Source organism: Paralichthys olivaceus, chromosome 11 (genome assembly GCF_024713975.1).
Source record: "Paralichthys olivaceus isolate ysfri-2021 chromosome 11, ASM2471397v2, whole genome shotgun sequence".
Taxonomy (NCBI): Eukaryota; Metazoa; Chordata; class Actinopteri; order Pleuronectiformes; family Paralichthyidae; genus Paralichthys; species Paralichthys olivaceus.
The window spans coordinates 52,073-72,500 of NC_091103.1; the positions used below are offsets into that span (position 1 = coordinate 52,073).

General features: G+C 41.9%; 4 protein-coding genes and 1 long non-coding RNA gene across 10 annotated transcripts; 4 read left to right on the top strand and 1 right to left on the bottom strand.

The window, feature by feature from the left end:
* The first annotated feature begins 183 nt into the window (after positions 1–183).
* On the top strand, positions 184–6,967 carry rnf168 (ring finger protein 168). 6 transcript variants are annotated; one of them, XM_020105558.2, is made up of 8 exons: positions 184–303; positions 2,103–2,278; positions 2,450–2,645; positions 2,787–2,857; positions 3,791–3,946; positions 4,086–4,174; positions 6,120–6,189; positions 6,398–6,967. In XM_020105558.2, exons 2-8 carry the CDS (start codon positions 2,144–2,146, stop codon positions 6,875–6,877), a joined length of 1,197 nt encoding a protein of 398 aa, XP_019961117.2. In that variant the 5' UTR covers positions 184–303; positions 2,103–2,143; the 3' UTR covers positions 6,878–6,967. The 6 variants fall into 6 exon arrangements, with proteins under 6 accessions (XP_019961117.2, XP_069390894.1, XP_019961115.2 ...); XM_069534793.1 differs by having other exon boundaries at positions 6,401–6,967; XM_020105556.2 differs by having other exon boundaries at positions 257–453.
* Positions 4,181–4,730, bottom strand: LOC138412089 (histone H4-like). Its single transcript, XM_069534813.1, is given in 2 exon segments — positions 4,181–4,478; positions 4,480–4,730. Coding segments are annotated over 2 exon segments (321 nt in total). The 5' UTR covers positions 4,585–4,730; the 3' UTR covers positions 4,181–4,262.
* A 258-nt stretch (positions 6,968–7,225) lies between the features above and the next one.
* LOC109641184 (transmembrane 4 L6 family member 5) lies at positions 7,226–13,776 on the top strand. The gene is made up of 6 exons (XM_020105560.2): positions 7,226–7,697; positions 12,511–12,687; positions 12,760–12,828; positions 13,030–13,184; positions 13,289–13,478; positions 13,569–13,776. Exons 1-6 carry the CDS (start codon positions 7,605–7,607, stop codon positions 13,587–13,589), a joined length of 705 nt encoding a protein of 234 aa, XP_019961119.2. The 5' UTR covers positions 7,226–7,604; the 3' UTR covers positions 13,590–13,776.
* On the top strand, positions 9,577–11,306 carry LOC138412091 (uncharacterized). The gene is made up of 2 exons (XR_011244597.1): positions 9,577–9,676; positions 10,339–11,306. It is a non-coding gene; the product is annotated as an uncharacterized lncRNA (long non-coding RNA).
* Positions 13,777–14,421: 645 nt separating the features above from the next.
* On the top strand, positions 14,422–19,637 carry spint2 (serine peptidase inhibitor, Kunitz type, 2). Its single transcript, XM_020105561.2, has 11 exons — positions 14,422–15,010; positions 15,507–15,677; positions 16,513–16,596; positions 16,858–16,911; positions 17,185–17,208; positions 17,656–17,817; positions 17,894–17,950; positions 18,024–18,191; positions 18,269–18,313; positions 18,484–18,589; positions 18,671–19,637. Exons 1-11 carry the CDS (start codon positions 14,584–14,586, stop codon positions 18,753–18,755), a joined length of 1,383 nt encoding a protein of 460 aa, XP_019961120.2. The 5' UTR covers positions 14,422–14,583; the 3' UTR covers positions 18,756–19,637.
* The last annotated feature ends 791 nt before the right edge of the window (positions 19,638–20,428 follow it).

The window sequence follows — 20,428 nt, forward strand, 5'->3', positions numbered from 1 at the left end:
CATATACAGCCGGAATTTGTGCAAATACTTTCCAGTCAAATGAAAGATTTTAGTGCAGGAAATAAAACTTTGAATCAAATATTTGAATACACTGAATAAACCACAAACTTGGTAGTTGTGAGCTTTATGTAAATACACTTTATATATTACGATGATTTTGTTTTCTAATCATCAATATCACATATTGATGATTGATCATGGCTGGGATTTACGACGCTCCTGAAGGCAGCGCCGGGACTGTGTCACGCATGCGCACAAACAGTCGAATCACGCGGGTTCTCAGTGTTAGCAGGAAGACTTCCGGTAAGCACGGTTCTGGTCCGGTTCTGCTCCGGTAAACACGGTTCTTCTCAGGTTGTCCTCCGGTTGTCCTCCGGTGAGTGATCTTCAGGCTCGGGACTGAAGCCCGGGGTGTGACGCTGGGCTGAGCCGAGGAGCTGCTCCGGTTCGGCCGTGAGTTTTTAGCCTCTTGTTATGGTTAGCAGTGTAAGCTGAAGCTAACGTTAGCATCAGCTGAAGCTAAGTTTAGCAGCAATGAACAGGGGTTTCACCTTTGACCTTTACATCAACTTCATATAAACCGAATTAAACTCTATTTAAACATAATATAACTTTATTTAAATGTTCCTTTGTGACAAACAGCAGCGTCAGCAGCAACTGGTGCTGCTTTCAGGAAAACTCGGGATCGACCCAACTTCTAGAAAAAGTTCCTGATGAGCTCTCGACAGATCCTCATAATTAGTCCCCATTTCTGTCAAAACGTCGATTGCCTCCGCTAGATTTATCCGTGCTTCAGCTGAAGGGACACAAACTGACAATCACATGGCTTCAGTAATTGATCGATGGTGTGGGATCATGAATCCGGGTCGTTTTGGTCACTTTAACTCTGATGTCCTGACTGTGTTGTGTGGGTCCAACTCGTGTTGTCTAGCAGATTAACTGCGTGTGCACAAAATGTTGGACTCTTTTTTCCCAGTGTGTTTAAATACTTGTCGTTTACAGTAAATGGACCAAAGTTCTGGGACAGGAGCTTTTATAACTTATTCTAAATCCAAAGGCATTTATATGGAGCTGGTGTTTGCAGCTGTAGCAGCTTCACTCTCCTTCATCCAGAAGAAATGTGTGAGGTCAGACCATATATACTATATACAGTCTATGGGTCAGACCCTGATGCTGGACCCGAGGGATCAGACTCTCAGTTCTAGCTCATCCTGAAGTTGTTGGATGGGGTTGAGGTCTGGGCTCTGTGGGGCCCATCCAGTTCTTCAACACCAAACTCCCCCGGCCAGGCATTTATGGACCGAGCAGAGTCCTGGAACAGAACACTTCCACAAAGTTGGAAGCTTAGAATTGTCCAAAATGCCCTGGTCACCTGAAGCATTAAGATTTACCTTCACTGGAATTCAGGGTCCAGCCTATGGGACTGAATGAAACACCTGAATTCAGTTAATATGAGGTGTGTCCCAATACTTGTGTCCATACAGTGTAAACCCCAGAGCAAATTAAGTAAACTTTAGTATTGTTCACATCTTAATAACTTGTGATTAGTGTTGGTGTTTATGGTGAAAAATGAGAGCAGTTCAGCAGTGTAGTGAGGAGGGAGGACATGCAGCAGGATAATACAGCACGGAATAGGGATACCAGATTCATAAAGTGTGTCTGCCACAATTCTGAAGCAGCAGTGGGCCACTGAATCTGTTTGAGGATACTTTGGCTTGTTGTTTTATGTATGTTGTATGTAATACTCAGGGAGACACACAACATTTTAATTGTACAGCTGTGCAATAACAATAAAGGCATTCAAATTTACTTTATACATGACATGATATACGTGAAGTTACCTTGGTAACCACAGATCCTGCCGCAGGTGTTTGTGAGTAATACCAGGTTGTGTCTGTGGTTCTTCTTTTATTTGGGTACATAACCACAGTGAGAACCGTGTTTTCTCCACCAGGAGGCATACAAATAGTTGATTCAGGTATAAATGTCTTCACTTCCGAAATTGAAAGGTTTTGATTTTATTTAAAAAACATTTTAGTTTGAGGATTTTTTCTTCACATCTGCTCAGTCAGCTGATTTCCACCTGTTCTGTCTTAACACAGGTGTGTTACCTGTGTGTGCTGGACATCATTAACTGGGGAGGATGTCTCCAGTGTCAGAAGAGGGGGAAGCAGGAGGAGTGGGACGTCCACTGTCTCTGGAAGACTGTCGCTGTCCTGTCTGTTTGGAGATCATCATCGAACCTGTGACACTGCCTTGTACACACACTTTCTGCAAGGTAACACACACACACACACACACACACACTTACCTTCTCCAAGGTAACAAACACACACACACCTAACAAGATAAGTGATCACGACTATCAGATAATACTGATAGTCGTGATCACTTTGTTTGCTATAATTGTGATACAAAATGTTCATACGTTTCATCTCCCCTCTCTCAGGTGTGTTTTCTGGAGACGGTCGATAAGTCGACGCTATGCTGTCCGATGTGCAGGAAGAGAGTTTCATCGTGGGCCCGTCTGAACAGCAGGAACAACACGTTGGTAGATCAGCAGCTGTGGCATCAGATCCAGAGCAGCTTCCCTCTGCAGTGTGAACGTCGTCTCAAGGGTCAGGAGGACGAGGACGACTCAGGAGGTACCCATACATCCCATAATACAACCGTAACTCTGAAACATCCCATAATACAACCATAACTCTGAAACATCCTATAATTGTGTGTCTTTGTGTGTGTCTGTGTGCGTGTGTGTCTGTGCTTGTTTGTGTCTGTGTGTGTAGTGTTGGTGTGTGCTCCCTCAGTCAGTCGTCCTGGTGAACTCCGACAGGAATACGAGGATCAGATCACGAAGGTAAGATTCACTTAACACTGATCGTTAATCACATTAAAATGTCTGAAATCCCCAAAAATATTTTATTTGTAGTTTAAATGTTTTGACAGATTTGATTGATAATTGATTTCAGACATTTGTTTCCACTGAGGGGGGGCAGTGTGTGTGTGTGTGTGTGTGTGTGTGTTACTTTTCCCTCAGGTTCATAAATAAGCCTCACAATCCTTTTATATAATCAACAGCTCTTAGTGATGATAGAATTATATTTCAAGGAGCCGCCTCCGCTGTTGTCTCTCTATTCTGTTCTAATTATCTTGTTCCGACAATGATTCATTGAAGGAAAACCCCGTCAATGATCGGAATGTCTTTAGTTAAAGTTAATGTTCACTCAGATGGTGAAAGTCAGAATATCCATTCATTTGAATTATTTGTCTCTGTCTGTCTTCAGTAATTAGATGTTAAGTAAATTCATTGACTAAGAAAAACATTTGTGGTTTTGATAAGTTGAGAGAGTTTGGCAGGACTTTTTAACAACAGCTCCTTCAGTGACAGACTCCTTCACCCCAAGTGTGTGAAGAGATTCAGGAAGTCCTTCCTCCTGCTGCTGTCAGACTGTACAACAAGCACTGCACCCAGTAGACCACCATACACCCCCCCCCCTCCTCTCTTTCTCTCTCTCTCTCTCTCTCCCTCTCTCTCTCTTTCTCTCTCTCTCTCTCTCACACACACACACACAGAACCTCATCATGTACAACCAATGTCAGAAATCTAAGTGCAGTTTGTATATAGTAATTTATCCTGTTTAACTTATTTTTACTCTATATTTTTCATGCTTGTTGATTATCTTGCCGTTGCAATGCTGTTAATTTCCCAGTCTTGGGACAATAAAGGAATTCTAATTCTGATAAATGATTTGGTTGAGTGTTGAATAAATTGTCAAAAGCGTGTTTTCAGTTGACTGAGGAAAAGCGAGTGATGGAGGAGGAGGAGAGGAGGGCTAGCGATGCGTTGATCCAGAGGCTGTTGGCGGAGGAGGAGGCAGAGCTTCAGGAGGAGAGCAGGAGACGAGCGGACGATGAGCGACTCGCCAGACTCCTCAGTAACCAATTGGTCTGTGTTCGTCATGTTCCTGTGCTACTACTAAAGATACATGTTTCAAACACAGTGACATCATCAGCTAAGTCACTCAGTGATTGGCTGACAGATTCTAAAGTCACAGCTCTGATTGTTAAATCATCATCGTCCTCAGAATTCTTCGTCCGTCACTCAGGGAAACATCCCACCTGCTGGTGTGACTCCTCCCACTAACAGACAGAAGGAGGTTGGATCCATCGACAGGTGAGTTGATGGATTTCAGTTTTACAGATTTCAGATCAGGTTACGTCATACAGGTTTATATTTTTAATCCAGCTGTTGGAAAGTGAGTTTAACCACTGAAGCCGTACAGAGTGCGGCCTTGTCTCTTCGGAGCATACACCGTGTCCGTGGCAGTCACCATCTTCCTCTTGACGTGCTCGGTGTAGGTGACAGCATCACAGATCACATTCAACAGGAAAACCTTCAACACAACAGAGGTCTCCTCGTAGATCAGAGTGGAGATATGCTTCACTCCACCACAGAGTGCCAGGTGGCAGATGGCGGGGCTTGGTAATTCCCTGGATGTTATCATGGAGAACTTTACGGTGATAACATCCAGGGTTTGCGCCTCCTTTACCGAGACCTTTTCCACCCTTTCCTTGTCCTGACATATCTCCTCAGTCAGATGAGATCTAGTCAAAATAGAGTGTAGAGGACCGCTGGCGTATCTCAAGCTCCCCCACAGCTCTGCTGTTATTTATTCTGCATTATGCACAACGACCATGCAAGCCCTATCATACAACATGACAGAGAAAAACTTTTAAATATCACCTTTTCACCGACGCAAGAAAATAAAGGTGAGTACCTATAGTGGTGTTGACCTGTTGTTCCTGGAGCTTGGAGGCAACAAAGGAAACAAGGGTCACTGGCAGCGTCCTAGTCAGGCTGAGGAAAGGTGAAAACAGTCGTACCGAGGATCCCTGTACGAACATTCCTAAATCAGAAGCCCTGGATTAATGGTGACCCAAACTTAAAGCATGGACTGACGCCTACAACTCAGGTGATCTGGAGGAGTACAGGAAGTCCAGGTACGTGCTCCGGAGTGTTATCAGCAGTGTCAAGAGACAGTACAGGGACAAAGTGGAGTCTCACTACCAGGGCTCCAACACGAGGAACACGTGGGCTGGACTAAAAACCATGACAGACTACAAAAGAAAGACCAGCAGTGCTGAGGTTATGTCTGCACCTCTCCCAGATAAACTGAAGACCTTCTATGCTCGCTTTGAGAGTAACTCCCCGGCTGTGGAAGTACAAGAGGCTCAGGAGGACCGGAGCCCACCTGTAATATCCAGGGCAGACGTGTGGAGATCACTCAAGAGGATTAACACCTGGACCTGATGGAATCCCTGGCCGAGCTCTCAAGACGTGTTCAGATCAGCTGATGTGTTCACAGACATCTTCAACCTGTCACTGCTCCAGTCTGCAGTCCCCACATGCTTCAAGGAGACCATCATTGTCCCTGTTCCCAAGACAAACAAAACCCTCTGCCTGAACGACTACCGCCCAGTTGCACTCACCTCCATCATCATGAAGTGCTTTGAGCGGTTAGTCAAATCCTTCAACACCTCCTCCCTCCCTGACTCACTGGACCCACTGCAGTTCACCTACAGGCCAAACAGGTCAACTGCAGGTGCCATCACCCAACACACTGCCCTCTCCCACCCACACGAGAGGGACACTGACAATGCTGTTTATTAACTACAGTTCAGCGTTCAGTACCATCGTGACCTTGAAGAGAAGCTTCATCCCTCGGCCATAAGATAGTGAACCTCCTCTAAACTGCCATAAGAAAGTATTACCTACATTGTCATCCATTCATTCTACTCAGTAATATATTTATATTTTACGTGTTTATGTAGTTATATTGTATGTTATTACTTTTTATTTAATTCTGTATTATTTTCTGCTTGTGTTGTTTTCTTTCTAAATATTTTTGAGCATGAGTAGAATGGAGCCTGTGAGACCTTGTTGTGCACATGACAAATAAAGTCTTAAAACATTTTAAAACAAACAATGTTTGATTAGAACTAGTCTGTGATGTGTAACTGTTTCTTCTTCTCTGTTGCAGTTCAGTGTTGTCACATTAGTGCCACCTGTAGGTCAGAAGAGCGAAGAGACAAAAACATGTTTGCTTTTGTTGTTTCAGGTTCTTCAGTCCTCTTTCATCAAAAACAACCTCAGACTGCAGCTCCACCTCCAACAGAATCGACAACAAGGTTAGTACGACAGGTGATCGGTACAACAGGTGAGTCACCTGGAGGTGACATGTCGTTATTGATCTGTTGGACTGAAACATGATGTTGATTCAAGATGGAATTTTCAATCTAAATTTTAATCTATTCTAATGACGATAGAAACAAAGGTCAATGAGATGGAGGTGGACTGAACTGAAGGGGGCGTCAGTGAATGTTTGTGTTGTTTCAGGAGAACGTGCAGCAGCGACTTGATGATCAGCTGCTGAAAAACAGACGACCTGCATCAACTAAGAGGACAAACTCCGACCTGGAGCTAATGGACGAGGAGGCGTCGACCACCAAACGAGGCTGCCCCTCCTCCTCATCTCTGGTGGGGGGGGTGGACTCAGAGCTGCTGAGTAGCCAGCAACAGGAGGAGGACGATAGACGATTCGCTCTACTACTCCAGAAGGAGTTCGACCATGAGGAGAAAGTGAGAACCACTGACAGACGCAAAGGTTCTGCTGACGCCTACCCACTCCGCGACAAAGGAGGAAAGGTTGGCATCACCACGCCCAACAGACCGTCCAGGAAGATGATGAAGACCTCCTCGTTCTCGTCCTCATCCTCTTCCATGTCGTCCTCCTCCTCTTCCATGTCCTCGTCCTCCTCCTCCAGCAGGGGGCAGAAACAGACCAGCCTGACTGACATGTTCTCCATGAGCAGCTGAAGACTCCTCTCTCTCTCTCTCTCTCTCTCTCTCTCTCTCTGACTTTTTCTTATTTTCATTGCTTATAATAAAGAAAAATATCCAGTCACATGATTTTGTCACGTTTAAAATATGTTAATTCAGAGGATTCATGTCTTCTGATTGGACGTCAACTACACATGACTCAACTTGACCATTAAATAGTAATATATGATATAGTAACCACAGATGAGACTGTTAATGAAACAATCATGAAGAGTTGAACAGTAACGATGATATTAAATAACGTGTAAGCATGTTTTCAGAGGAAGTTTCATCATGTTCAGGATTGTGTGGTTCCTCTGTGGTCATATGATCGATGTTGACGTGTGACGCTCATCACATCCTCGTGGATCGGACGTGTCGTGTGTTTGAACCCTTGACTCACACTGAATCATGAACCATTTATTCTGAGATTCAGGAAATGCTGGGGGGGGGCGGACTCACCTGAGTCTTTGCTGCTCTGGATTCCTGTGACTCAGACTGATCTAAAATAAGACGAGAACTTAAAATAGAGAAAAAGATGAAGTGACCTCTAACCTCCGTCACTGTTTTGCTCTGATCATAACTTGTATTGATTAACCATCTTCACCTGATCACATTGTTTAATTAATCAATAATGACATTATTGGTCTTTAGTGACCAGATGTGTGAGTGAACCTCTGGACCCCAAGGACAGAGGGGTGCTTCAGGTTTAAGTGGTGTCAGGATGTTTCCTGTTTCCACGAAGCTGTGGGTGTGTCTTTGTTTCTGTTTCTTAAAGTCTGTTCCTCAGACTGAAGTGGATCAGCAGCTCGTCACTGTGAGTCTTTTATTTCAACGTTTTCAGACATTTATTTATAAATTGCTGAAATTTGAATACAACACACTGAATAATTGTTTCAGTAACTGATGCATAAAAGTAATTTGTTTTTATTTTGTAAACAGACATTTGGCTCACTGAACATTTAAACTTTCTGAATTTTTAATTGTTTTATTAATATTTTATTATAATTTGTATTTATTAAATGTTTAAAGTTACTTCAAATCATTACAATAGAGGAGAGAGTCCAGGAATATGAAGGAGAATAAGTGTGATGATTATATGTAAAGATGTTATGAATGATGATGGCAACAGTTCATATAATAAGTTTGAAGATGATAAATAACATTATTAAAAATAATAATTGTCATCTGGAGTCAGATACCTGCAGAATATGAGGGAGGTAAAAATACAACATTAATGACATTGAGAGACAGAAGCTGCGTTCGAGTAGCCTCCACCATAACAACACAGTCAAATGTTTCCCTGGAGCCAGAGGGGGCGACATAGAGTCATACTTACAACTGCTAGATAATGGTCAATATAGTAAGATTGTTATTCAGATGGAGCAGCTCTCATATCCGTGAGATATGACAAACACACCGTGACAATCCAGAGCGGAGACCAGGAGGCAGAATCGCAGTCTTACACTCTGAGCTTCTGTTAGAACAGTCACCCTCACAATATCCTATAGAAACTGTGTCTGCCGCCCGACCACCTAACTTCAATCAAAAGAGTAACAGTCAAAACTAATAAAAGTTTACCCAACCAATAAATCACAACAAACAACAGTAGGGTTAACGCTACTAACACTTACCAAGTGTAAAATACGGTTTAAAAAACTACAAACTACCTGTCATTTAAAAAAAACTACAAACTACCTACCTGGTTATTAAAAAAACTACAAACTACCTGGTTATTAAAAAAACTACAAACTACCTGGTTATAAAAAAAAACTACAAACTACCTACCTGGTTATTAAAAAAACTACAAACTACCTGGTTATTAAAAAAACTGCAAACTACCTACCTGGTTATTAAAAAAACTACAAACTACCTGGTTATAAAAAAAACTGCAAACTACCTACCTGGTTATTAAAAAACTACAAACTACCTGGTTATTAAAAAGACTGCAAACTACCTACCTGGTTATTAAAAAAACTACAAACTACCTGGTCATTTAAAAAAAACTACAAACTGCCTACCTGGTTATTAAAAAAAACTACAAACTACCTGGTCATTTAAAAAAAACTACAAACTACCTACCTGGTTATTTAAAAAAAACTACAAACTACCTGGTTATTTAAAAAACTATAAACTACCTACCTGGTTATTAAAAAAAACTACAAACTACCTGGTTATTTTAAAAACTACAAACTACCTACCTGGTTATTTAAAAAAAACTACAAACTACCTGGTTATTAAAAAAACTACAAACTACCTACCTGGTTATTAAAAAAAACTACAAACTACCTGGTTATTTTAAAAACTATAAACTACCTACCTGGTTATTAAAAAAACTGCAAACTACCTACCTGGTTATTGAAAAAACTACAAACTACCTGGTCATTAAAAAACTACAAACTACCTGGTTATTAAAAAAACTACAAACTACCTGGTTATTAAAAAAACTACAAACTACCTGGTCATTAAAAAAACTACAAACTACCTGGTCATTAAAAAACTACAAACTACCTGGTCATTAAAAAAACTACAAACTACCTGGTTATTAAAAAAACTACAAACTACCTGGTCATTAAAAAAACTACAAACTACCTGGTTATTAAAAAAACTACAAACTACCTGGTTATTTAAAAACTACCTGGTCGTTAAAAAAACGACTTATCCCCTTCACCTGATTTAACGGGCTGAGCTAACAGGCTAATCCCCCTTCACCTGAGCTAAGGATGATATCATGGTTTGTTGTTCGGCTGACTGTCCTGACGGGAGGTCGCAGACGTCTGTGCTCCAGGTTCTGTGGTGAGTAAATCAGTGTTTTATTTATGTGTCAGTGGTGATGAGCAGCTGTGTCTCTGTACCTGGCTTGTTAGTTTAGCTCCGCTAGCCTTCAGGCAAGATACCAGCAGGAATAGCTATTACTTACGATATTAAACCGAAACAACACTGACATGAACCGGTCCACATGTCGGAGAGAAGCGTATCTGGTGATACATCTTTGAAACTGAAGTGTGTTTGAAGAAAACACTACATCACGTGAGATGTAGTTTCTCTCAACAACCTATTGTCTCGACTATGTTACTGTAACTTCAGTATTTATGCTAGTTTACTGTTTCAGAAATAACATTCGTGCTGCACCGTGAAACTCGGCTGTAAAGTCACGTTGAATTGAATCGACTGGAAGCTGAACTTGTCTGCTACATTCAGTTTTGACATCGTTAATCTTAAACAGACTTTACTGACTCTGTCATTTGTGTGATAAATAAGTGAACATGCAGAATAATGTGTTTGTTTATCACATATAAATAAAAAATAGGAAGTGTAACTTTCCTAGAATAGACAGTCACAGAGAACCTGAGGCTGACGTCCACCAACTTCCTAAACTGAAGAGAAGTGATTATGATCTGATGAACTTACTTCAAAGTTTGTGAAGGAGTTCACTTATTTGTGTAGTTTTCCTCTAGGTGACTCAGACGACCTGCACCCATGGATGTCCAACATGAGGAGACAGAAGTGGACTCCAACCGGACTGGACACTGAGTCATCACTTCAGCACTGACTCCAGAACTGTTTTCATAACTTACAAACAATTCAAGCAGAGTATTTCATATAATGCATTATGTTATATATGCAATACTTTAATGTGGAGGAACTCCATACTGAAGATTAAATGTTTTGTTAGATCACTGTTTAATCCAAAACCATTTTCAGTTACATAATTGAATATCCACAGAATATAAGAACACAAACTTCCTCTGCAATAATGCCATACTTTTATGTTTCCTGTCATTTTATTAGGGACGGACGAGCCTGAAGGACACAGCTGTGCTGAGTGTGTTCTGTCTCTTATGGCAAAGAAGAAAATAAAACACTGTTTTATCCAAAGTTTATCAAATCAGTAAAAGATGAACATTGTTTTGATCACAGTGTTTTACCAACATAATGGATATAAAAATGGACTCAATATTATCCATGACACTTTGCAATGACTACCAACTTATAGCAGCTGCAGGTCATCTTTAGTTGAGGGAGGAAAACATGAAGTGTTGTGCAGATGAAGCTTGTGCAGGTCGTCCTCATGTGACCAGTCTGAAGCTGCCGCTCTCCACTATGTTGCTGCTGCCACAGTGGATTCCGAGGACATCAGGTGCTGCAGTGCTTCATGAAAAGAAAAGAAAAAACTCACTATAAAGGATGTTTATGCTGAAATCACTGTCACATCTGAAGGATAACACAGAGCAAAGCAGCAACACTTCAGATTATTATAGAATAATAATAATTAATACTTTTGACAAATGTAATATCAGCTGTGTTAAGCAGCCAAGACTGGTGCTTACAGTTCATTCTGTGTTCAGCAGGTGGAAGCACCACAGATTTCAGCCAGAACTGATGAAAATATTGTAAGAAATAAACATTGTACAAATATATAAAATGTCTTTCTACCTCATCTGTAATATTCAAGTGATAATCTCTCACAGTGCTGTTGATAACAGTCCACATCAAGTCCCTCAACTTCCCTCAGTGTGAAAACAGATAAATATGTGATCAGTGTGAGAACTGTTTACAATGGTGAGTTGAGATTATAATCACATCTAAAACTGTCATTACTGTCTGCACTGAGTCTCATTCACTGTGAATTCCATAACAGTGACAACTAAACACACAACTGTTTACCAAAGATGTAAAAATTAGAATGAAACTACCTCAGAGGACTCTCTCTCCTCCTCTCTCTCTTTGCTGCTGACAGCATTGATATCCACAACAAATCGCTCTCTCACCTCTGCACCTGCAACGGGCTCTCACCTCTGTATACACAGTCTATGGCTCTAACGCAGGGACGCTGTCATTTCCACTGCTCAAACTCCTCCCTGCTAATCTCAGCAGGTAGCTCAACAGCTGTTGTTTCCTCTGGTGAAATCAGCAGGCCTCCTATCCTTCAATAATTTCTTATTAATAAGATATAATTAGTTACATCAGTCCAGGCTCCCTTTGCATGAGGCCAGCATCCAGGAGGCAGATTCTTTTTGTGTGTCCACAGCAGTAGCTCTGCTGCCCTCACTGATGTGGCGGGATATCTCTTTGCAAAAGTAAGCTTTAGCTGTTCTGATGATATTGTGGTGACAGGGCTGAAGAATGGGTGTTAGGGTTCAAATATTAATCTGATTTAATATGGAACTGTCCATTAGAGGAAAAACGTCCTTAAAAAGTCCAGTTGAGACAGAGTCTAATAGACAAGTTGATGGTTTAAATAGATGAACTCAGGTCAGAAAGAATTTCTGGACACTCCAGAGATTGTCTGAAAACCTCTTAACAGCAGACTCCGAACATTTTCAAATAAATAACTTTGTCTTCCCAGATGCGCACAAACGCACACACTGTAACACAGGTGAACATTGTGACACGTTCACTTAGATGTTGTTTGTACATGAAAATTCAAAAAAATATAGAACCAACATCAGAACCCAGAGGAACTCACACAGATTCCTGAAGAACTCCAGCTTTATTTTCCTGTATTTCAAAACTCATCAGCTGATTGGACAGTTTCAGTGACAACATTCAGGTCATCAATGGATTGTATAAAATGTGGGGGAGGAGTCCTGGCCCTGTTTCATTGTGTGGTCATGTGAACTCAACAGATGTGTGTGTCGAGGTGTCTACAGTGTGTGGGCGTGTCTCTGGTTCCCATGGCAATCATCTGCATGTTATCCAACATCCTGCTGCTGCTTCCTGAGCTGAAGATCAACTTCCTGTTGGAGGGTCATGTGACCAGAGAGGCCACGTGGGCCACGGGCCTCTGGGCATCAGGATTTATGGTAAGTTTGTGTTGTTTAAGTTGTATTGTCAAATTAAACAGGAATGATAAACTTGGCTGAAACTGGTTCCAGGTTCTTCTTGGAGCTCGAGCGTTTGTTCGCAGCAGCGGAACCAGAGGCTGCTGTGCATTCAGGCGTCAGGTGAGCAGAGGGGGTGTGGTCTCAGGTCAAATTCAAAGGTTTTATTGTCATCTGCACAACAGATACATCTACATGTTTGCAATGAAAATCTTAAATCTCAGGCACCTCAAGCAACTCGACATGCAAGTGTCATAAAGGTCATGAAGGTGGATAATAATTTGATTATTTTTCAGAAAATGTTTTTATGTCTTGTGTTTCCAGATGTTGTGTCAGGTGCTGAATTCCACTGGTTGTCTGGTGGCAGCTGGTGGCTGTTGTCTGGTCAGTGCTACGGGCCTCATTCAGGGGCCCCACTGTCTCTACAACACCACCACTGGTCCCACCTGGGGGGTCCCACTGCGGCCCCTTCATGACTGGTGAGACATTCACTCACACACACACACACACACACACACACACACACACACACACGAAGGAGGATGTCCAGATGTTTTGACTCTTGCTGTCTCTTGTCCTTCAGTCAAAGTTACCTGTACAATGCTACCCTGTGGTCAGGAGTGTGTCTGCAGCCTCGTGCTGTGGTTCAGTGGAATGTAGTACTGTTCAGTGTGATGGGGGGCGCCAGTGGGCTGCAGACTCTTCTCTGTGCAGCAAACGTCCTGAACTCAATGCTGGGTCTGATGCTGGGACGAGGTCTCCACGGCAACAAGGTAAGAGTAAGAAACTGAGGGTCCACCTGAAACTATTGATATAAAATAATATCAACTTTAACTGTGTGTGTGTGTGTGTGTGTGTTACAGGTCAGTCCAGTGTCAGTTTAAGATGCCCCTGGTGGATCCTGAATGAGGACGTCATCCAACACTTCATAAGTTAAAAAATATTTTATTTTGGCAGGTTCCTCTAAACAGCATTTTAGGTGAAAGCTTTAAAATGAGTTTTTTTCTCGGTGAGATCAGTGTGTGTCAGTAAATAAAGTGTATGTGTTTTCAGTGTGTATTTCTTCTTAAACATGCTTCTTATTGTGTTGTGTTACATAGTTTTACTTATGTCAACATGTGTGTAACTTCATCTTTTGAGTTTGATTGACATGACGTACAATTTTTCACATTTCGTAATCCGTTGTTGAACTTTCTTCTCGACCACACACACACTAACTGACTCACACACACACACATACGACACAAATTATAAGAATTAACATCACAGCTCGATAAAATAAAACACTGAAACCAACATAAAAATAGACGTATAAGGATACCCCCCCCCATCATCAGTTTATGAGTTTTAAGATGTCAGTTTCAGTTTGACCCTTAATAATAAAAGGATCAAGGCAATTAATAAGCTAATGTTTATTAACAGAGACAGGAAACAGGGTGAGAGAAGAAGAAGATATTAACCACAATAATCAATCGTTATTTACTGACTTAATCTTAAAATAGAATATTTCCTACTTAGAGTATATTTCTGAATGTAACGTTTTTAACAATGTAACTTAAACATATTTAAAAGTTCTTTATTTCTACATACTATTTAAACCGTATTATTCCCCATTTAAATTACACACAAACCTGGTCTTTGTTGTGTGTGTGAGTTTGTGTGTGTTTGCGTGTGTTTGCGTGCGTGTGGTGGGAGGGGCAGATGACGCAATACGTGGGCGTGGCCTGCAGTTACCTCACCTGGGTCTCAGGTGATTGAATCTGCGACAACAAAATACTGCTGAACACGGAAGTGACTCATTGTTCCTGCAAAGGAGAGTCGATCCAACGTGTTAGAAACAGATCTAGATCCAGGTGTACATCCGAATCACAGGACACAATGGACCGACACACACTCGGTGTCCTGACCCTGTGTCTCCTGCTCGCGCCCGGCCTGGCTCTGGACTGTACCTGGGACAGCTCCATCGATCCAGATCAGGTCCGGGACGGAGACTCCGGAGTCGTTCTGGGAGAAGTTGAGGCGTTGGACCCGCAGAGCTGCCGGGAGAAGTGCTGCGATATGCCGGACTGTGACGTTGCAGTGGTCGGGTACCCGGCGGACGGAGGGCCGCAGTGTGAGCTGTGGAGCTGTCCGAACCAGGAGCAGGGCCGCGAGGTGTGCGTTTCCAGGCCCAGCTCCCAGTTCTCGGTTTTCCTCAAGCAGGTGAAGAAAGTTTCCAGTAAAGAAGCGATGAAGAGCCCGGAGATTCCCCACATCGTCCCGCTGCTGAGCTCCACTGATCCGCAAAACAACCAGAGCAACCACGGTGAGTTCATCACCATCATTAATATTATTGATTATTGATCAGGTCTCATCAGGGCCTGGTCAACCTTCTGAGGGGCCCCGGGCCCAAAGTCTGCGTTGGCTCCTGGTCCCTAAACTGTGTAACAAACAACATCATAAACAAAAGTATTAACAATGTAAACAAAGTATTTAACTACATACATTTAATATTTAACTACAAATGTATCCATCAGTTCATTTGTTGTTTCAACTGTACAGTTAGTTTGTAAAAGACAGAAACAAACACTCAAATCCAAGGATCAGTTGATGATCAGTTTTTTGTCGATCAGAAAACATTGATTATTATTCGTTGATTCGATTTTCCAGCGTCTGATCTTAGTTTAACGTGTCGCATTCAGAAAGTGACTGAGAGGAACAATGTTGCTGCTCCGGCTCGACCGGTCTCACCTGCACAGGTGTGTGTTACTGAGTGTGTGTTGTGAGTGCGTGTGTTGACGTCTGTTTTGGTCTCCCATCAGTTCTGTGTCGTCTGCCGATGAAGGTGGGGTCGTGTCGTGCTGCGTTTCCAAGGTTTTTCTACAATGTGACAGAACAGAGATGCCGCAGCTTTTTCTACGGAGGCTGCGATGCCAACGGCAACAACTTTGAGTCTGAAAGCGAGTGTGAGTCCACTTGCAGCAGCGTCACAGGTAAATCCCCGTCAACACGTCCTGACATATACTACACCTGTACTTCAACTGGTGTCAGGTGTGTGGTCAGACCGGTTCTATGAATCTTGAAAACAAGAGAGAGACTTTAAACATACCTTCCAGGTTACTGCTCAGGGTGTAGAAGGTGTGTTGTATTCTCAGTTGAGCTGATACCAAACCTTTAAAACACTTCATCTGTCCAGCCTTCGCCCAACATCTGGTTCTTCCTGTTCTTCCATGTGGCCAGTTTAGCCAAACAGGAAGTTCATCAGGACCAGTGTAGCTCTGTTTCCTTTGTGGAATTTAGCTCCATTAACAAACAGCGGGGCAGAAAAGTTCTCCCCCACTGCTGCAGTAGTCTAAATCAATCCTCTAGTTGAGGACCAGACACCACTAGGTGTTCCAGATTCTCCCTGTCGTCACAGAAACCACACCCCCCTCCAGCGCTCCGGTCCAGGTGAGCTCTGTCTGTTCGCAGCTAAAGCTCCAGGTAGAATCCTCCACTGGAGGTCACCCACCAGTTTTTCAACAGGAGGTTTATACAGGAGCCTCCACCTGCCTTCAGTGGTGCAGCCTGCAGCGAAACCCTCCGTCCACCTTGTCTCCTGGACTCCAACCTGAGAGTGAAGGTTCAGCGCCTTCACACAGCTGAGATAAAGCTGCTTCTTCCCACAAGAGCTGAGGATCATCTCAGGGTTCTAATGAGGAATGATAACAGCACACTGTTTTTTTTTTTACTGGTGGGATAGTAATATGCTTCCATAGACCATCATATACACAGAGATGATAATTGATGTGTGTCTGTGTTATTGTGTGTTTTACTGTGTGTGTTCAGGTTCAGTTCTCCCTCCTGACTCCTCCCCTCCTCCGCTGGTACGTCCAGTCAAAGCAGCTCGAATGGTTCCAGCCTTCAAAACAAGTAAACATTCACTACAGTGACCTCACAGTGTGTGTGACCTCAGTATGTGTGTGAACTCAGTATGTGTGTGACCTCAGTGTGTGTGTGTGTGACCTCAGTGTGTGTGACCTCACAGTGTGTGTGTGTGTGTGTGTGTGTGACCTCACAGTATGAGTGTGTGTGACCTCACTGTTTGACCTCACAGTGTGTGTGTGACCTCACAGTGTGTGTGTGTGTGTGATCTCAGTGTGTGTGACCTCACCTCATCATCTCTTGGTCCAGGTGCAGATGAGTCTGAATCTACTGTCACAGAGTCCGTTGACCCTCAGTACACAGGTATTCACACACCTGGACACACCTGCATTAACATACTTGTATATTAAAGTTCTACGGTTTAATAAGATTAATAAATATGACCCGTTTCATCATTTTGTATCAAATTATCGTCTGTTACAACAAAAATAATGGTCCTGAAGTAAGAAAACGATAAAAACATAAATGTCAACGTCAGCAGAGAGAAAGAAGTAATATGGAGAGAAGAAGGCGTGAACTTTAATGGAACGTGACTTTGATGGTTTATGCTAGTTTCACATTTTCTTTCTTCAACAGATATGTCAGCTGATGGTTATGCAGGTATGTTAGTTCTCACACACTTTTAACATGTGCCGCTAACACGTTATAAAGTATTTTTTATATGTGGTGTTAGCATGTTCTATCATGTACTTCTAACATGTAACATATTTTAACATGTGGTTCTAACGTGTGATTCTGACATGTAAAGATAAGATGTTCTAACATGTGGTTGTTATTTACATATATTGTTTCCATCAACCACTCAGGAACATTAGCTGCTCCCAGTGGAACCTGATGGAACAAACTTGGGCTCTTTGAATATTAATAATACAAAACCCATCAGAACTTTAATTCTGAATGAATGTATTTTAACATGTGTGGACATGTGTCTCCAGATGTTTGATCAGCTGCTCTGTGTGATGAACAGAACCAGAAGATATAAGCATGAAAACATTCAGCGCACCTGAGTCAGGACAAACGTACCTGTCTGTCTTCTTATCCAATCAGAGAGGTGTGCGGCGGAGCCTCAGGTGGGTCCCTGCAGGGCAGCGTTACAGCGTTGGTTCTACAACCACCGCACAGGAACCTGTCAATCATTCATCTACGGAGGCTGCAGAGGAAACAAGAACAACTACATCAGCAAGGAGAGATGCATGGCTGCATGTGCAGGTGAGACATGCGCACCTGTCTGCACCTGTGTTACCTGAGTTGCTCACTAAAAACATGTTGGTGTCTCGTCCCCTAGTGTCCGTCCAGCCGTCCTCTAAGAAATCAGCTAATGATGTTTCCACAGAAAATAAAGGTCAGAAACAAACTGTCACTTCTGGGCTGTCTGTCCCGAGCAGCTGCATCAATAATCATTGTCTCTGTCTCAGATGAGTGTCGGTTGACCCCTGACCCTGGTCCGTGTCGTGCTGCGTTCACAAATTTCTTCTTCAACCCCAACACTGGCACCTGTCACTCATTCTTGTACGGTGGTTGCAATGGAAATGTGAACCGTTACAGCACCTTGGAGGAGTGTATGAGCCACTGCAGCCAAGACGGTAAAGACCAGATCTTCACGTAACACAGGTGACGTCTGTCCTTGCCTGACTTCTGTCCTCACGTTCTTTTCCTCCAGGTTCGTTTGACACTCGTGGGAAAAGTCGTAACCGCTGGACTGCAGGTCAGTTTTTCCTTTGAACAGAGGTCACACAGGTAACTTCTAAAACGTTGCAATTTTCTGATTGTAAAATAGAAGTCTAGGGAGTAATTTGTTTCAAAATAAAAGCATATTTTACTGATCCTGGTTCAGGTTTTCAAAATAAAAGCTTGATCGTCACCTTCTCTCCCCAGCGTTCTTCCTCTTCATCACTCTCGCCTCCATCTCCGCTCTACTGCTGGTGACACTCATCCTCGTCTCTCTGAGACGTCACCGTCTGTCCCGCCGTTCCTCCATCAGGTAAGGTTAACCCTCTTCCACACTGATCCCTGCTCATCAACAACAAGTGTCTCCTCATTGATTCATGTTTTTGTTCAACAGTGATAAAGAGGAGCTGCTTCATAACGACCAGTCGTCTGTGGACTCTCTGACTCTGCCAGAGAGTCCCAAACCAGACCAGGCCTGAGAAGGGGCCACAGACGAGACTTTTCATCAACAGTCTTATCTTTAACGTTCTTCCTTTTAACAATCTTTTCCTTCATGCAGCAGTTTTATCTCTATAACTCATCTGTTTCATGTTGACACTAAGATCTTTTAAACTTTGAATGGTCATTTAAAGTCATGAAGTAAAATATGAATGTCTTGGTTTTAGTTTCATGTGACCTAAACACGTCTCATGAAACATGAAACGTAAACACATGACGTAAACATTTTGTTTTAAATTGTCACTCTTCTTCACTTTTCGATTATCGCTTCTTTTTTATACTTTATGGATAAATGATTAAATATTTAATCAGATGTTGTTGATGTGTGTTGAAACTAATTAAAAACATGAAGTTGAATTAAATACAAGAATAAATCTCTAATCTACAACGGTTTTAAACATTTAAAACTAAGTTTCAGTCTGAAAACAAGTTGGTGTATTTATCGATTATTATTGAGCCTCAACTTCGCAATGTCACTCTGATCTGCATGTGAGGAGCTTTTCAGAAACATTTATTTTGACATTTAGTTTTGTAAAATCTTGCAGTTGAATCACATGAGCATAGTTCAATCATTAGTTTATAGCATTATGACTGATGTTATATCTGTGTTAAAGCAAAGATCAGTGATTCTGTTTATCAATAAAAAATAAGCTTAACATTGAAAATCTGTTTAAAGGTTTGTTTCAAATTAATTAGAAAGAAAATTAAATCCCAGTGACTTTTCTACAAATAACTTTAATATTTTATAATGAGAAACTTCCCATCATTTTCAGATTTATTAGTCAATTACTCATAATCAGTGTGTTAAGTTTAATCTGAGATTTATTTTGATTTGACCTGTAATAAATATATTGTTGAATCATTCATGTCTCATGTGTCTGTTTTATAAAACCACATTTATCAACATCATCAGGTTAAAGGTTGATGATACAAACATGTCATTGTTTACTTCAGGTTGCTTCACCAGCTGGTAAGGAGTGGTAGTGTCATTGCATTTACTGTGTCAGGTTTGACAACAAAATTATTATATTATATAAATTCAAAATGTGTTTAACACCAAAAAAGAAAATGTAAATCAGAGGAGATTAGCTCCATGGTTTAATTCTCAAACATGTTTTCTAATACATCACAAGCTGGAGATGAAGTGGCGTTCCACCAGTCAGTATGATTTTTCACCTGGCCTGGAAAGATAGTCTGATAAATGACAAGAAAGCCAAAAGCTCCTATTATTCATAATTAATAGAAGAAAATAAGAACAAGCCCAGGTTCCTCTTCAGCTCTGTAGCCGGCAGAGAGTCACAGCTCTACTGACCCATCTATTCCTCTAACTCTGAGAATCAAGGATTTCACGAACTTCTTCACAAATAAAATTATAACCATCAGTGAAACAATCCTCCACCTCCTCCCCATGAACGGATGCATTGCCCAGAAACCATAGAACCAGCTGTCGCACCAGATTTATATTTGAACCATTTTTCTTTTATTGATCTTTCTGAACTGAAGTCATTGGTTTCATCATCCAAACCAACAACTTGTTATTAGACTCTGTCCCAACTGGACTTTTTGACTTTTTGCAAGATGCTGAACCCCAAAAATGGCCCCTCGTAAATGTTGAATGCCCTAATTGTAAGTTGCTTTGGATAAAAGCATCAGC

What these genes read in the sequence shown, in the direction of transcription:
- rnf168 (XM_020105558.2), top strand. Translation starts at nt 2,144, where the DNA reads ATGTCTCCAGTGTCAGAAGAGGGGGAAGCAGGAGGAGTGGGACGTCCA. An exon ending in GTACACACACTTTCTGCAAG is followed by an intron (nt 2,279 to 2,449) that starts GTAACACACACA and finishes CCCCTCTCTCAG; the next exon opens with GTGTGTTTTCTGGAGACGGT. An exon ending in ACGAGGATCAGATCACGAAG is followed by an intron (nt 2,858 to 3,790) that starts GTAAGATTCACT and finishes GCGTGTTTTCAG; the next exon opens with TTGACTGAGGAAAAGCGAGT.
- LOC109641184 (XM_020105560.2), top strand. Translation starts at nt 7,605, where the DNA reads ATGTTTCCTGTTTCCACGAAGCTGTGGGTGTGTCTTTGTTTCTGTTTC. An exon ending in CTGCGGCCCCTTCATGACTG is followed by an intron (nt 13,185 to 13,288) that starts GTGAGACATTCA and finishes CTTGTCCTTCAG; the next exon opens with TCAAAGTTACCTGTACAATG. An exon ending in GAGGTCTCCACGGCAACAAG is followed by an intron (nt 13,479 to 13,568) that starts GTAAGAGTAAGA and finishes TGTGTGTTACAG; the next exon opens with GTCAGTCCAGTGTCAGTTTA.
- spint2 (XM_020105561.2), top strand. Translation starts at nt 14,584, where the DNA reads ATGGACCGACACACACTCGGTGTCCTGACCCTGTGTCTCCTGCTCGCG. An exon ending in CGTTGACCCTCAGTACACAG is followed by an intron (nt 16,912 to 17,184) that starts GTATTCACACAC and finishes TTTCTTCAACAG; the next exon opens with ATATGTCAGCTGATGGTTAT. An exon ending in TCCCGCCGTTCCTCCATCAG is followed by an intron (nt 18,590 to 18,670) that starts GTAAGGTTAACC and finishes TTTGTTCAACAG; the next exon opens with TGATAAAGAGGAGCTGCTTC.